Source organism: Gadus chalcogrammus, chromosome 10, assembly GCF_026213295.1.
Source record: "Gadus chalcogrammus isolate NIFS_2021 chromosome 10, NIFS_Gcha_1.0, whole genome shotgun sequence".
NCBI lineage: Eukaryota > Metazoa > Chordata > Actinopteri > Gadiformes > Gadidae > Gadus > Gadus chalcogrammus.
The window spans coordinates 1,302,996-1,319,974 of NC_079421.1; the positions used below are offsets into that span (position 1 = coordinate 1,302,996).

The 16,979-nt window shown below is 41.5% G+C and overlaps 2 protein-coding genes across 2 annotated transcripts; one reads left to right on the forward strand and one right to left on the reverse strand.

Annotated features, from left to right (window-relative positions):
* The first annotated feature begins 6,044 nt into the window (after nt 1-6,044).
* LOC130390529 (uncharacterized) lies at nt 6,045-9,489 on the forward strand. The gene is made up of 5 exons (XM_056600529.1): nt 6,045-7,561; nt 7,695-7,807; nt 8,127-8,197; nt 8,442-8,574; nt 8,847-9,489. The coding sequence occupies exons 1-5, from the start codon at nt 7,459-7,461 to the stop codon at nt 9,240-9,242; spliced, it is 816 nt and encodes a 271-aa protein (XP_056456504.1). The 5' UTR covers nt 6,045-7,458; the 3' UTR covers nt 9,243-9,489.
* A 66-nt stretch (nt 9,490-9,555) lies between these two features.
* LOC130390502 (uncharacterized) lies at nt 9,556-11,959 on the reverse strand. Its single transcript, XM_056600494.1, has 2 exons — nt 11,810-11,959; nt 9,556-11,090 (listed from the first exon to the last, which is right to left on the reverse strand). The coding sequence occupies exons 1-2, from the start codon at nt 11,923-11,925 to the stop codon at nt 9,890-9,892; spliced, it is 1,317 nt and encodes a 438-aa protein (XP_056456469.1). The 5' UTR covers nt 11,926-11,959; the 3' UTR covers nt 9,556-9,889.
* Nucleotides 11,960-16,979: the final 5,020 nt, after the last annotated feature.

Below are 16,979 nucleotides of genomic sequence, written 5' to 3' on the forward strand. Positions count from 1 at the left end.
CACACTCATCTGCGAGCTGTCTGAGACACTGATGTCCTCTGTAGTAAGTCAGACAATTTGGTACAGCAAACAAGAATTCCTTTTGATCTGGGACACCACATTCCTTCCTCTTCTCAATCATAATGTTGAGTGCATTTACTATCTCAGGTGTCAGCAGCACTGCTACTTTTCTGCCTCTTTTTCCTTTCAGTTCAACATGCTCAAAGTAGTTGCAGAGTTTCTTTTCATACTCTGACAGCCCAACTTCATCAAGGGTGTTTGTTTCTTTCCAGAAAATTCCTCAGTTTTATCTTTGAGACCCCCCCAACACGTCTTCTATTGAAGAGGACAATGTTGGTCAATGCAGCTTTTGCAAGGCTGGAATGGTTCTGCACTGTTGTCTCCTTCTTCAATGCAGCAGTTGCTGATTCAACAGTTTTGTCAAGATGCTTGTTAAATTTTGTCGCATCATCAGTGAGCGGTAATTTGGCTGGTTTGTTATATTTCAAGTCACTAATGGTGCTTAAGGCACAGTGGGATATGTACTCCGACCACTTTGCAGTATAAAGCTTCTGAAAAGCTTTTGAGGATTTAATCAAGTTGTCATCTCCAGCCATAAGAGCATGACAATGAATGATGTCACTCACTTTCAACAGTGAGGGTCCAATTTTAAGTTCAAGGCTTGGAGTTTTGTAACAGTTCTTTTCCATGAAATTTCCTGGTTTTATGGCATCCTCTAAGGTTAGGATTGAAGACCTTTTGCATAGGGTTTGCAGGAATCTTCCCAGCTGACAGATTCTTTGGCGGATATAGTCATGTTTTGAAGGGTCATGTCCATGTTTCTGAAAAGGGTGTCAGCATAGCGAAGAAGGCAGAAGTCATTACGAATAACACTTGCAATGTCATCGTCATGCATACGGCTTAACATTTTAAGCACCCCATTATCAACTCTGCTTGAAGAAGCTGACTCGATTGCAGATGCTAGGCCAAGCACCCTTTTTTTTTCCTTGATGTTCCTGTTCCTCTGGTTTGGAGGAGCACCTTTTCACATGTCTCCATAGTTCTGGTCGCAAAAACATACCCATACAATGGATACAATATTCACATTCTTCTTAGCTCTGCGCTTTACTTTAAGCTGACCACTTCCTTTTTTCAGCACATCTCTGTTATACTTGAAGTTTCCCCTGTTGCGAAGATTCTCTAGGAGCTTCTTCCTAGTTGCTGAGCGTGCTGGGAGACTAAGGGCATATGCTATATCAGAATTCTCTTTTATGTGAGTTTCGAAATGCCGCGCTATTTTGAAATGAAAATCCTTGCAAATGAAGCAGAAATGTTGTCCTGCTCGAACAACACTGGTTGAAGGTACTGTGTTGGTGCAAGGTTGTCCAGTGTCAAGGGTTTCATCTGTGACATTACAGTTCATATAGGTATCCATTAGTGATTCTTCAGCAACATGGAATATTGAGTTCGCCAAGCTGTTCATTGGTTCCTCATCTGCTGTGTCTGTGCTTTCTGAGCCTGGAACGTATTCCGATGCCTCCTCTTCACTGAAGTTACTTTCATTCTGATTAAAATACAAGGAAAAGAAAAGAAAACATTGAGGCATATTAACACCTGCAATAAGCACTACATGATAATGAACAAGCAACTGGACCTCATATGCTACTCATTGTGCTTTTATAAACCACTACTGAGCACACACACACACACACAAACTAGGACTGTTCGATGTTGCCTAAAAATATCATTTTAACCCTCCTGTTATGTTCAGGGTCAAATTTACCCGTTTTAAAGTTTGAAGATCTAGGAAAAATAGTTACAAGTATTTTTTCAGTATGAAACTTCTTCTGCTTGCCTTAATTAGTGTAATCAACATATATGAAAATAGTTCATCTCACATATTTGCAACCACCCCCTGCATGTTTATCTCACATAGATACTGTTAAATATCATACTTTCAACACACAATATAAAATATAAACAAACAAACTCTTTCAAATTGCTGTAGTTTCTCAGCATTCAAATTTCTTCAACCATTTCAATGAAATTTCAGCAATTGCATTGCTTCAACACACAATATAAATGAACACTCTAAACAGACAAACAAATAGATGGGAGAGATTGTTTTCGGTACATCACATCACAATAACATCAAATCACAAGTACAGTACCTACAGGTTTCTAAGCTCAACACCTTTGGCAACAATATCTGACGAACATGACGACGATTCCACCACTTGCCTCGTTGACCTCTTTTACTAACTCCTTTGTAAAGCCAGCCGGAATTTTGTTATGTACGAGGTCTTGTTCTTGCCACTGGTGAACGTTGCAGCTATTTCTAGTCCGAGAACATAGCCTTGAAGAGTTCGCTTATCCCTTCATTCGAGCTACAAGAGTGGTGGTCGCTAATTGTTTTTAGAATCCATATCATCTCTTTGCAGAACTGAGCGATGGGCGGCTGGCTGTGAAGGTTATGCGACTTGTGTTTTGCACTCTTCATATGAGACTCCAAAGCGAGATGACCTAAAGTACTTATGCTGCTATCCATTTGGATGTACGAAGTGGTAAAGTCGCAAATCTCCCAGCTTTCTTGCGGCATTTCACTGAGGCACGCCCCCTTTTGGTCATAGCATCTCGTCGCTTTCAAAGTAGAGCGAGCAGAGCTGTACAACTCGTCAAGGAGATGGCTGCGCCCATAGTCAATGGTAAGTTGCAACGTATTTTCTTTGTATTTGTACCACGTTGGTGGTTATAATGTCGATTTAAATCCTCTTACATACTTAATTTCATTGCTGCTTTAATCCGGTGACCAATTTATGCATTGCATACATTGCATTTGCATGCAATTCAATGTAAAGTTGTGTTTTCAAGCTGGTTTGCTAAATAGGCTATGTTGCTAATGATGACTAGCCCGCTACTACCCCTCGTGGCTCGACAGAAACACGAAAGCACTTGTTGAAATTAAAATTGGCGAAAATGACAAAAAATTATTGCAATGTAAAAGGCTTGCAATGTTAATGTTTCTGTATAAACTGGTAACCATTAAACACTGGATTATTTATTTTTTCCAAAATAGTTTTCCCCAACCAGAGCATGAATGCATTTCTGGACAAGGACAGGACCATGCCATTTATTGGTAATCTGTACCAGCTGGACCACAGACCAGGACAGTACTATGTGGACGAGGGCCTCATGGTGGCTGCCACCATACACACAATGGATTGCACTTGCACGGGTGAATTATTAAGAAGCATGACAGTGTAGACATAAGTGTACTTCAACCGTCATTTATCCCTGTACTGTGCTGTTTTTTTTTTTTTTTTAGGATTCAGATACATGCAATATCCATCTGAATCCACCAAGGCGGTTGAACGAGGTGTTTGATAAAGCTCAAACCCTCTTCCACCTGATGGGCATTCATCTTGCGGTAGAGGGCGAGGGACCAGCAAAGACCTTTGATGACCTCAACCGGAGGATGAGGTTGGGGAAGAAAAAAAAAAAACTGCTGTGGGAAGAGATGGCTGCAAAGCTTTCCACACAGTTTGGGGAGGACTTCCACCCCGACAAGGTGGCGCGGGGCTACAAAAAGGTCAAAGACCCCAATGCTTCCAATGGAAGGGGACTTGGCCGGCCGCTTCAAGTTCTTAAAGGAGATGGAAGAGCTGGGGGGCATCATGATGTTGATCCACATCATGATAAGTTTTTAATCAATTATAAACTTATCAGACACTTTCATTCCCCAACACCGACACATTAAACTACTACAACAGAACACCTCCATTGTGATCAAACCGGCCGATAAAGGCAGTTCAGTAGTAATAATGGACAGATTCAAATACACAGAGGAGGCTTTACGACAACTACGTAATACCGACCACTACAAACCTTTGGATGCCCCCATATACATGGAAACGGCCACCCAAATACAAGAGATCTTGGGGTCTATGGCCCGAAACAAGACCATTACAAAGAAACAAAAAAGATACCTGCTCGGGGATGACACCGCGAAAAAGATTATTTTACCTCCTCCCAAAAATCCATAAAGCCCCAGAAACCTGGCCAATCCCCTCTGGATTTCCCCCAGGTAGACCGATTATATCGGACTGTGCCAGCGGGCGATGGACATGGTGTGGTGGTACGTCGACCGGACGCACTAAGTCGGTCGAACAGTGCCCCCACACCAGTGTCAGAGGACAGGGCTCCCCCAGCTGTGCCTTCCACCAGCACAGCATCTTCAACCCCACTCACAAGACCTCCCTCACCAGTGTGGTCCACGAGCTCCTCTTCCCCGTCTCCTAATGCTTCGATGAGAGACCGCTTGAAAGTCTTCCGACACATACAGCATCGTGCTTCGAGGTCGCTTCCCGGCACCTGCCTCACCCAATCACTGTACCTAGCATCCGAAAGCCACTGCGCATTAAACCCACACTTCCCCATGATGTGGCGTCTCCTATCGACTGATTATGTTTGTTGAGATTGCCGGCACGAAAACCCAAAGTATTGTTTGGGCATACTCCAATAAGTGACGTTCTCTGACGTTACAAAAACCCTGTTACGCAAAACGCCCCCCATTTCCCCCTTGCGTTACAGTCCGGTTCACTACGAAAACATATCCTAGTAGGAAATTTACGACCTTCTTTAAAAAATTAAGACTTGTGTAACGCAATTTAAGACTTTTTAAGGCCTTAATTTAGGAACACGAAATTTAAGACATTTTTTACACTTTTAAGACCCCGCGCTACCCTGTTGCATGATTTACTTGAAGGGATCGTACCAGTAGAAATAGCTCTCTGTCTTGGTGTGTTTATCAAAAATTAAATAGTTCTCTCTTCAGGAGCTCAATCACTCAATCCATCGGTTTCCTTACAAGGGGAACGACAAAACAAACAGTCCACAAGCTGTACCCCTGACTTTTGCATTACGCAAGAATGTAGGAGGCAACACTCATGAAAATTGGTGCTGGTTGAGGATCCTTCCTTTTTTGATAGGTGACAGAAGTACCTGCCATGTTCTTTTTGGAAAAAGTCTGCCGAGTCAGGATCGCTTTAACTCACTTTATTTAGCAAAGGTTTGGACTAGCATACTATGAAGCAAAAGGAGGAGAATTGTACAAACACGCGTGGAGATACACTCAGTAGGGCATTCAAAAGGATGCTTTACCTGGAGCGTTCTAACCCTCTGGGCTATGGGTTGTAACTTTAATACTGGGCAGGCGTGGACTTAGTTATGTGCTCTGATTGGCTAAGCATGGTGCTGAACTCCCGCCTCTCTGGATGTTGTATGTGTCTCTTTGCTGCTCCCTTGTGGCTATGTGTTGGCATTACGACTTGCTTTGTGATATTGTGCTGACCCCTAGTGGCTATGTGTTGGCATTGCAATTTGTTATGTGGCCCTGAACTTCTGAGTTCGCCGAACACCTTGGCCGCGCGTATCTGTAGAATTGATACGTGAATGAATGGCTTCTTGTATGGGCCGGACGCCTCCCTAGGAGCCGGATCCCTCCTTGGGATGGTAACGAGACCTCTCTAGTCGCCAAGGACACATGTGGCCTGTTGGTATGAATGTGTGAATTACGTAACATACCAGAAAATGACCCAGCGTGGGAGGTTTTGAAGACCCTGAAAGATGTTGTCGAGCTTGTCATGGCTCCAGTCCACACAGAGGAGACACTACGATATATGGACAGCAGTGGCGTCTGGTGGTTTTTAAAGTGAGAGAGGAAGGACTGCGCGCTTGGTTGCCATTGGCCTGCTTGCACTGTTGGTGTATGGTGGCAAAAGAATGTGAGACTGAAGTTGTTTCAGGGTGTTTTGGTGAACTACAAAATAGTAGGGAGGGATAGTTATGTGAATAAAATTTATACAAAGCCACCAGTGGCATCACTGTAATTTGAAAGCTGGTGGGCAGCATGTCTTTGAAATGGACGACAAGGGCAGAAGGAAAGGATGCAAAGCCCATTAGTCAAATCAGGCCTACTCTTGATTTGTAAGTAAATAAAATATTTGTAAGTAAATAAAAGAATCTGTGCCTATTTTTGCCCTCAATGACTGAAGTTATTGGTTGTAATATAGCTATGTTTATTTTCAGTTACAATTGTTTTAAGAAAAGACTCAAGATCAAAAGTGATGCCATTTAAAATGCATCATGCTCTGAATCATTCACCCTTTCCACAATATCAAACAGAACAGTCAGAGTAACAAACTAGTAAAAGAACGAGAACATTATTTCAAACAACCTGATCTGTAGGCATGGTGCCTAGCAAGGAAAGTCGCATAGCGGCACCAACGTCAACTTGAAACTTGTCGTGGCCTTTGGTTGCCCAAACAAGATTTTTCACATCCGTGAAACCATGAACAGCCCACGTTGGAGATTTGCCATTATTCATTAGCAAACAGGGCCAGCAATACAGTCGATTGCTAGTAATGCTACCAGTAAGCCATGAGTACCTACTACCTAGCAAACCATGTAGCACCCACAACACTGACGTTGCCTTTACTTTTGGTGATCTTGATTTTGCCAAGTGGTCTTTTTCTTTGGTCGCTCACTTAGCACTGTAACTCAATGAATGGAATGCTTTGTGTAATTAAACATTAACAATGTCCTCTGTTTCCAATGTTTCCATTGTACACTTTATTCGCAAATGTAAGAATCTCGTTATCCTTCAGATGATTTCACCAATTCACCTGCTTTGCGTCTCTGAGACTGAGCGGCAATGCAGGAAGAGCGGGTTTTTTTATCGACAGCGTTGCCAGATTTCCCGCCCAATGATAATTTTTCCAGCCTAACGTGGTTGAAAGTAGCCCAATTGGGTGGGAAATCTGCCCAATCGGGCAACACTGCTCACCAGCCAGGGATCCTGCTTATAGGGATGTCTAGTGTGACGTCAGACGTCCACTTCCGTGTCCATTCGCAGCAGCAGCACAGGAACCGGTCACGTTTTATACAGTGACAGCGTACTTTACAGACATCCCAAAGTCTGTACAAAAGGGTCTTAACTCATACAATTCTAAAAGGGTAGTATCAGTATTAATGTCAGGTGGAAGTCTGACAGGGAAAGTCCAGGCGTCAATGAAAAAAAAAAAGCTACGATGTTGAGGTGAGAAAGTAAGGGTGTTGATAGCTACTGTCAATACAGGGCTGTCTTTTAGCCGTGTTGGGGTTTGGTGAGGGTTATCTAGATTAGATGTTTTCAGCGTAATAGCATAACATACAACTTTAAAACATAGCTAGACAGGTTAGTGAATTTCGCATTGGAAGCTAGCGAAAGCTATCTAATGTAAACACAGGGTGTGCGTTGCTGATAGTCCTTTAGCTGTCTTAGGGTTTGATGAGGGTTAGCGAGTTGAGTTGTTTTCACTCGGGTACACGTTGAGGGACAGGAGGTGAAGGCAAGTACCTGCTCTTGTGCTATCGGGATGGCCAAGTGTCACCATGTAGTAGCCCTGCTGATTTGGGCTGAAAAGAACCTAACCCGCACGGATGTCGAGTGTGTGTGTGTGTGTGTGGAAGAGGGCCCCAGCACCCAAAACGGATGAGGTCACAGCGAAGAGGGTGTCTGTGATTGCACCTTCCACATCTCAAGGTCAGGTTTTCTTTGAATACTAAAAGCTACGCCCTGTCTGGCTTTAGTGTTATAAATGAATTGTGATGCTACTTACAGCAGGTATGTGATAGGAGATGGTTTCAAGTGAGAACACTATAATCTATTATTTCAGCTGGAATAAAACGACCTGTCACCCAGGGGGACAGAGAATGGATACTGAACTCCTTGGCACAGCTGGGCCGTTTTACAGGTCTGGGTTGGATTCTGGCACCAGAAACACCTCAGGTTTGACTTCTGTCCTTTGTGTTTTTAATTTGTCACGTCCTGCTATATGAGAAACATGACAAGTACACTACATTAAATCAGTTACAAATTAGCTAAGTTTGATTGAGTTATCCCACCACACTCCATTTCAACTGATGATAAATTCAAGTTTACATACCCATAGATATAAACCATTGCAAATCAGACATCAAACTGTTCACACTTTGAATGTATTTTGTTTGTACTGTGTTGCCAAACAGCATATGTGGTCCATGACTTACTGAACATCATTGACCAACATTTTCTGTCTAATTTCATGATATTTGTCTGTTTTACTTAGACCGTCCCTATCAAGACCTTTGATGGGGTAGTGACCAGCTCAGGTTATGGCAATGCAGAGGACAAAGCTCTGTAAGTGCTTTCATCGCTTGCTGTCAGCCCACAAGAGAAAGAAGCCATTGAGAGAGCCACAGTTGGGTAAACTAAGAATGCCTTATGGTGATACATACAAAGATAGTCTCTATTGATTTCAGGTGTACGGTATTGACTAGCTTTCTCTCCATTAGTGCTGAAAACATCCCTGTGTGCTACATGGTCAAAATGCACCTGTGTTGCAAGTGGCATGAGGTTAACTGTTATGGTTTTCTTTTAACAGGATGGCATATCGCCACGAAAGAATCACAGCCAGCAACTTCGGTTTGGTGTTGGCAGCATTGAAGCGGAACTCTTACCCTCCTTCCTTATTCAAAACCCTGCTAGGCCAATACAACCTCAAACAAGGATCTCATGTAAGGGGTGGGCACTAAGTGTTTTGAATTGAAGCATACTTACATATTATACATATAATTGTATGCATTTGAAAATACATGAATATCTCATCTCATCTCAAAATTAATATTAATAATAATACTATGTTAATGTTATGCCTAGAGTATAGGAATGCATACTACGTCGTCAAATTTTGTAGGATGCAAAGCCACCACTTTTGTGTCATTTAGAATGCGATACGGAATGCAGGGATAGTCTTCACGATTACACCTTTTTCCTTCCCTGCCCCCAGGCTTGTGATTGGGGAATCCTCCATGAGCCAAAGGCAAAGCAGGAATACATGGAGCGCACTGGTGTGACCATCCAGGAGAGGGGAGTGTTCCTTTCTGACAGATGGGACGTGGCTGATGACTTCATCATTGAGGTGAAATGTCCCTATTCAGCCAGAACCAAGACCAACCTGCAGGCAGCGGAGAGGAAGGACTTTTTTCTAGAACTGGATTTAGTCACTGGCTTACTGAAGCTCAAGCAAACACACAACCACTGGCATCAGATTCAGGGCAATCTGCACCTGACAGGAGCCAACAATTGTCATCTTGTGGTGTGGACTCCTCTTGACCTTGTTATCCTGCTTATCCCTAAAGACCCAGCATGGGCTAGCAACATTAACATTCTGGAAACATTTTAAGGATTGTTTCCTTCCTCGCATACTTCTGCATTCATGACCTGTTTTAGTGCAGGATTTCATTCTTCTGCCGCTTGCCGGGCCACCAAGGTATTTATCCTTTTGTTTTGTTGTACAGTCTCATCACACAGTACATAACACACTACACATAGTCAGATGCCATTTACACTGATACCCCTAGTCTCTTTAAAAGGTCCCATGACATGCCATCAGGTGTGGTGTGATTAGCCGTTACAAGCCGTTTTGGAAATCTGCCCCTTATGACATCACAGGTGGGCGTGTCCACCTAGATGTATGACGTCTAGGTGGACACGCCCACTTCTGATGTCATAAGGTGCAGATTTCCAAAACGGCTTGTAAGCTAATCACACCACACCTGGTGGTGTGTCATGGGACCTTTTAAGGGTAAGGCCTCATTCATGTTCACTATTCATTCACTATATTATTATTTTGTTACATTGTTTGTTAACAATAAACTGACTGGGAGTGGGAGCAACTGTGTGAAGACTCACATTTGTCTGCTAGTTCAGCTTGTTTTGCACCTAGCCTGTCAAAGTGTATGTCCAAGTAGTTCCCAACTGATGGTGGCTTAAACTGAATGATTTTGATGTGTCAGACATGATAGACACGAGTAAAACAATGACATTTATTCATGCAATTTCGTGAAGAATGGGCTTCTGTAAATTCACAAGACAAACACATACTTTTAGGATCTTGTTGGCATGCTTCTTATGCTGGTACGGGATGTAGGTCAAAATGCCAAATGTTTTCAGACGTTGTATGGAACGCTCTACATGAATCCTTGCACAGGCAACGAGTCTGTTGTGGTTTACTTCCTCCACTGTGAACTGTCCATTGACAAGGAACGTTGGGATGTTCAGTGAAACTCCCTCAGGCAAAATATCACGAATAGTGAGTCCCTTATCTGCCATCACCATGTCACCTGGTTCTAGCTGTTGGAGTACTCCGCAGTCAGCTGTTATCGCCTTGTCCGAGGTACTTCCACCGTATAGGTCACTGGCGAAGGTTATAACTCCATTGGGAGCCACACCGATCAGAGCTTTAAGTGTGGTGCATCCTTTGTAATGACTGTACAGATGACTCTGGGTGTCCAGTCTTTCTGTATTGGAGACGGCCACTTCAGTGCAGTCGAGCACAATCCGACAGTCTGGAAATGGCTGGAAGCAATCTGGCAGGGATGTTTGGTTCTTGAATCTCGAGGGGATGTTTTTTTCCATCATGCCAACATACAAAATGTCATACAGTGCACTGCTGATTGTGGTGAAGATGTTGGTGACTGTGGCACGGCAGCAATTAAATCTTGTTGATAGGTCTAGGATGCCACAATTCAGTCGGAGCTTCATCAAAGTCAGGAGTAGCTGATCGATAAGGGGCATAATTTGGACATTCCAATTAAAGTGGTACTGGAGATAAAATTTGGAGAGAAGGGCTTCCAAAAAGAAGACAGTGGCAGCATCTGTCAAGCCAGTGTAGTAATTAACTTTGTCAGGGTGTGACGATATTTGACTGAATGAAAATGTTTGTTTTTGTTTCTCCAATTCTCGTTTCAGTTGGTCATTTTCTTTTCTGAGCATATCATTCTCAATTTCAAGCACAACACTTGAAGTACCAGGGGTCTGTGGAGCAATGTCAAGGTGGTTTGGGCCTGGTCCAGCTGTTCCTTCATCCTCCACGCTCGCAGGGACCATTCTTTTTTTACGTTTGGTGGGGATGTGGTCGGGGAAAGCCTTTCCGTCATTCCATGCAAACCGTGTTGGCCCAGCTGCTTTGCCATCAGGAAAATGCCACCCACAGACCCTGGAGTTGCAGTTCGGGGTGAACTTGTCACGCCTGCAAAAAAAAAGAAAATAAACGAACTAAGTGGCAAGTAACATATTACGGTAACACTTTATAATAAGGTTCCATAATAAATAGCAAACTAGTCATTACCTAACCCTTTGTTAATATTTGTTAATTGTTACTAAAATATCTATTTTGCACAAGTCAATAGTTTTTTCATCATTAATTAAATATAAGTTGTTTGCATAACCCTAACACACAACCCTAACCCTAACACGAGGCCCTAACCATAACACACTGCCCTAACCAGCGACAATCTTTGGTGAGTGAAAAAAAAAAGATTAACTTGTGCCAAATAGATATTTTAGTAACAATTAACAAATATTAACAAAGGGTTAGGTAAGGACTAGTTTGCTGTTTATTATGGCATCTTATTATAAAGTGTGTTACCCACATTACATCTCAGGCTCCCTCCAACTTGCACAACCAACTTCTATTATCAAATGTGTTGTTTGGCTAGGTCTAATAGAGTCAAAGTCAGTCTCACTTCAAAGTCTAATGATTTCCTATGCAGCACAGACACTGGCTGTCTTCCTTAGCATATGCAACATTACTGGTTGCAGTTCAAGAACGATAACAATAACCTTGAAAGCATTGAAGTGCTGACAAAACAAACAAAGCTAGCACTCGCTAGTAGTACCTAGCTCATAACGTTAGTAACCACTAGCACTAGCCTGTTATTATTGTTCATCATTTGAGATCCACCTTACCGTATCAACTGCAGCCATCTCTTCTTCTCTTTTTCATCGAGGGGAAATCGGTAAAAAGATATTGTTTTGTTGACGTCGTTGCGGTTATTGCAACACGGGACACAGCACTGCACCATTTTACTTTAGAGAATGTTAGCGAGTGGACACGGAAGTGACGTTTTCTGATATGATGCTCAGCGGCCAAGCCTGGTATTGCAGTTGTTTAAGCGGGCTGTGGACTGGTCCCTCGATTAAAGGGACCCAGAAGTAGATATCTCTGTTCACTCCAATACAAGTGGGGAACAGGAATGTGTCTCCGCAAAAAATGTCTGGATATCAATCAAAGGCTCATAATTATCTTTTTGCCGTGTCCTATAAAGTTTTCTTTTCAAAACGCCACCTCAAGCGTTTTATTAGCCGTTAATTATTTTTTGCTGGAGAAGGAGGGTTGTGCAGCTGAAAGGAGTCGTAATTAAGACATCTTTAATCTTATTTACATAGGTCCATGATACCTTGTGGGTTGTTTCAGACTCCTTTGTTTCCTAACACCTTGTGAGTTCCCTAGGTACACCAGCTGATGTGTCTGTGTATATATTGGGCATTTGATTCTCGTTTCAGAAACAGAAATATATTAAAAAACGATTGGTAATTATTTATTATTAATTATTATTTCTGTTTTAACATTCAAAAAGGTATAAACAAGGTGCTTTTCTCATAAGTCAAAAAGGGGCAAACTAATCTAAAATAATAATTGTTAAATGTATAGAATAGAATAGAATATACTTTTATTGTCACTGTACACATGTACGATGAGATTAAAACAGCCCTCTCCAAGCAGTGCAAAAATACATATATACAATACAAACACATAAACACACAGGACGTGAAGAGCTAAAAAAAAAAGGGAGGTAGGGTGTGCAGTCCTGAGGAGTGTGTACATTGCAAATAAATAATAAATACGGTACTATGCAGTGTAAGATATGTATATATTGCACATTATATATTATTATATTATATGTATATGTATATATATATATATATATATAGCCCATCTAGTGTGTAACATAATATATTGCACATGAGTGATATGAGTCCGGGGGTTGGGGTGGTTGAACTAGGAGTGCTTCGTGTGAGAGTTCAGGGAGGTTATTGCTTTTGGGAAGAAGCTGTTCTTGAATCTATTTGTTTTAGTCCTCATGCACCTGTAGCGCCTCCCTGAGGGCAACAGTTCAAAAAGTTCAAAGCCAGGGTGGGAACTGTCCTTGGTGATAGTTATTGCTCTTATAAGGCAGCGGGAGGTGTAAATGTCCATCAGGGAGGGGAGAGGGCAGCCACTGATCTTCTGTGCTGCCTTCACAACTCTGTGGAGCTTCGCCCTGTCTATAATATAGAGAATCATCGGGTTACTTCCATGGTCGGTAAACAATGCAACTGATATCGCTCAGACCTCTCGCTTATGATGCTACAATGCTAAAAAAACAAGAATATTTCTGCATCCGATACGTTATGAAGTAGGGCGTGGCTATAGACCCATGATGCGGAAGCATATCTCTCCTTGATGTTGCCCTGCGCCATTGAGCAGTTTACATAGGAATGAATAGGCGCCATTTTGGAATCCGTTGTCCATTTTATAATATGTCCATGATTGAAACCCATGTTTTCACCGGCCGCCAGTACTTTCGGGGAAATGAATGGGAGTCAACGGAGGCAGAGGGAGGGAGTAGGGTCAGAGAATGTCTAATATGAGGAGAATGGATACTCGCTGGTTAGTTCCGGTTTTCTGGACTGGTTGCAGTAATAATCTCTGTCCACGCGGGGCGCTCGCAGGCGAGTCCAGAATGAATGGGAGACTAAGGGGTTTTCATCCTCAGAATCCACTTTTCTCACGATGTAATTTTTTGTCAAGTAATTTGAAAGTTGCGTTAAAAAGGTGGGGCTAAGATAATAAATGCAGCTGAATATTGCATTTTTTAAGGTCACGTATCTGTTCTAAAAAGGCGTTAAAAAAATGCGATGACGTCACACATTGTCATACTGTCAGAGGTACTGCTTTACGGCAGTTTCTGAATCACTTCGGCACTTCCGCATTTCCTTTTTCCCGCAACGATAACACCACTTGTTGGAGGTAAGGCTTTTTTTAGTGAGCTAATGTAAAAAAAAAAAATGCGCGAATGATTTATATATGTATGTTACTTACAGAGAGTGTTGTTTTTTTTTATCCTCACTAGTGCCGGTGATAAAGCTTTTTTTTTAATAACGACTTCGGTATTGATTCCTATCTGGTGCTAGCTGCTATCAGCTGGCTGGCTGCTGGCTGTCGGCTGATTATCTATCTTTCCCCTGAAATAGAAACCAGGATTTGATTCATAATTGTAAGTCTGCATTAACTTAGTTTACATCAGTAAACCATTTCCTAGAGAGCAGTGTTCTGTTGTACTCCTCCTCATGCCTCTTCCTTTCTTGATCTCTACAGTTCGCATGAAATAGAGATAAGAGTCTTCCAACTGATGACATCAACCGGACTTGAACCCCGGTCTCCAGTAGGTTAGGCAGAGTGCACTCCACTGCACCACTCAGGCGATGACAATACACAATAAACAATCATAAATAAAGAGGATATACATGACATTAAAATGTATGTGTGTATTTCTATGATATCCCTTATGTTCTTTTTCATGACGACCAATAAAAAACGACATTTCATGCGAATTATAAAGTCAAGTACAACCATTGTGTTGATATTATTCGGTGTCTTGATGGTGCATCGATAAGTTCGGAGGTTAACACTCTAAACAGCTCAGGTTCGGATCCCCGCAAAAACGTTGACCGGGTTACCACTGTGGTTTCTTATCGGCCGTCATGAAATAAACATAAGGGGTAACACTGTCGATATTTATCAAATAAAACATAAGGGGTAACACTGTTGTTTTTTATTGGTCGTCATGCAAAAAAACATAAGGGGTAACACTGTCGTTTTTTATTGGTCGTCATGCAAAAAAACATAAGGGGTAACACTGTCGTTTTTTATTGGTCGTCATGCAAAAAAACATAAGGGGTAACACTGTCGTTTTTTATTGGTCGTCATGCAAAAAAACATAAGGGGTAACACTGTCGTTTTTTATTGGTCGTCATGCAAAAAAACATAAGGGGTAACACTGTCGTTTTTTATTGGTCGTCATGAAAAAAAACATAAGGGGTAACACTGTCGTTTTTTATCGGCCATCATGAAATAAACGTAAGGGGTAACACTGTCGATATTTATCGATGTTGTTCTTCTTGGGTCGTCATGAAAAAAAACACAAGGGGTAACACTGTCGTTTTTTATTGGTCGTCATGAAAAAAACATAAGGGGTAACACTGTTGTTTTTTATTGGTCGTCATGCAAAAAAACATAAGGGGTAACACTGTCGTTTTTTATTGGTCGTCATGAAAAAAAACATAAGGGGTAACACTGTTGTTTTTTATTGGTCGTCATGCAAAAAAACATAAGGGGTAACACTGTCGTTTTTTATTGGTCGTCATGCAAAAAAACATAAGGGGTAACACTGTTGTTTTTCATTGGTCGTCATGAAAAAAACATAAGGGGTAACACTGTTGTTTTTTATTGGTCGTCATGCAAAAAAACGTAAGGGGTAACACTGTCGTTTTTTATTGGTCGTCATGAAAAAAAACATAAGGGGTAACACTGTCGTTTTTTATTGGTCGTCATGAAAAAAAACATAAGGGGTAACACTGTCGTTTTTTATTGGTCGTCATGAAAAACCCATAAGGGGTACCACTGTTGTTTTTTATTGGTCGTCATGAAAAAAAACATAAGGGGTAACACTGTCGTTTTTTATCGGCCGTCATGAAATAAACGTAAGGGGTAACACTGTTGTTTTTTATTGGTCGTCATGCAAAAAAACATAAGGGGTAACACTGTCGTTTTTTATTGGTCGTCATGAAAAAAACATAAGGGGTAACACTGTTGTTTTTTATTGGTCGTCTTGCAAAAAAACATAAGGGGTAACACTGTCGTTTTTTATTGGTCGTCATGCAAAAAAACATAAGGGGTAACACTGTCGTTTTTTATTGGTCTTCATGAAAAAGAACATAATGGAAATAACAGAAATACACACATACATTTTAATGTCATGCATATCCTCTTTATTTATGATTGTTTATGGTATTTTGTCATCGCCTGAGTGGTGCAGTGGAGTGCACTCTGCCTAACCCACTGGAGACCGGGGTTCAAGTCCCGTTGATGTCATCTGTTGGAAGACTCTTATCTCAATTTCATGCGAATTATAAAGTCAAGTACAACCATTGTGTTGACTTTATTCGGTGTCTTGATGGTGCATCGATAAGTTCGGAGGTTAACACTCTAAACAGCTCAGGTTCGGATCCCCGCAAAAACGTAGACCGGGTTACCACTGTAGGTTTTTATCGGCCGTCATGAAATAAACATAAGGGGTAACACTGTTGATATTTATCAAATAAAACATAAGGGGTAACACTGTTGTTTTTTATTGGTCGTCATGCAAAAAAACATAAGGGGTAACACTGTCGTTTTTTATTGGTCGTCATGAAAAAAAACATAAGGGGTAACACTGTAGTTTTTTATTGGTCGTCATGAAAAAAAACATAAGGGGTAACACTGTTGTTTTTTATTGGTCGTCATGAAAAAGAACATAAGGGAAATAACAGAAATACACACATACATTTTAATGTCATGCATATCCTCTTTATTTATGATTGTTTATGGTGTTATGTTATCGCCTGAGTGGTGCAGTGGAGTGCACTCTGCCTAACCCACTGGAGACCGGGGTTCAAGTCCGGTTGATGTCATCTGTTGGAAGACTCTTATCTCTATTTCATGCGAATTATAAAGTCAAGTACAACCATTGTGTTGACTTTATTCGGTGTCTTGATGGTGCATCGATAAGTTCGGAGGTTAACACTCTAAACAGCTCAGGTTCGGATCCCCGCAAAAACGTAGACCGGGTTACCACTGTAGGTTTAAATCGGCCTTCATGAAATAAACATAAGGGGTAACACTGTTGATATTTATCAAATAAAACATAAGGGGTAACACTGTTGTTTTTTATTGGTCGTCATGCAAAAAAACAAAAGGGGTAACACTGTCGTTTTTTATTGGTCGTCATGAAAAAAAACATAAGGGGTAACACTGTCGTTTTTTATTGGTCGTCAT

Bases quoted from the DNA above. Each gene is read 5' to 3' on its own strand.
- LOC130390502 (XM_056600494.1), bottom strand. From the start codon at position 11,925: ATGGTGCAGTGCTGTGTCCCGTGTTGCAATAACCGCAACGACGTCAAC. The intron at 11,091-11,809 runs GTAAGGTGGATC...TTTTTTTTGCAG, and splicing joins AGATGGCTGCAGTTGATACG to GCGTGACAAGTTCACCCCGA.
- LOC130390529 (XM_056600529.1), top strand. From the start codon at position 7,459: ATGTCGAGTGTGTGTGTGTGTGTGTGGAAGAGGGCCCCAGCACCCAAA. The intron at 7,562-7,694 runs GTCAGGTTTTCT...CTATTATTTCAG, and splicing joins TGCACCTTCCACATCTCAAG to CTGGAATAAAACGACCTGTC. The intron at 7,808-8,126 runs GTTTGACTTCTG...TGTTTTACTTAG, and splicing joins TGGCACCAGAAACACCTCAG to ACCGTCCCTATCAAGACCTT.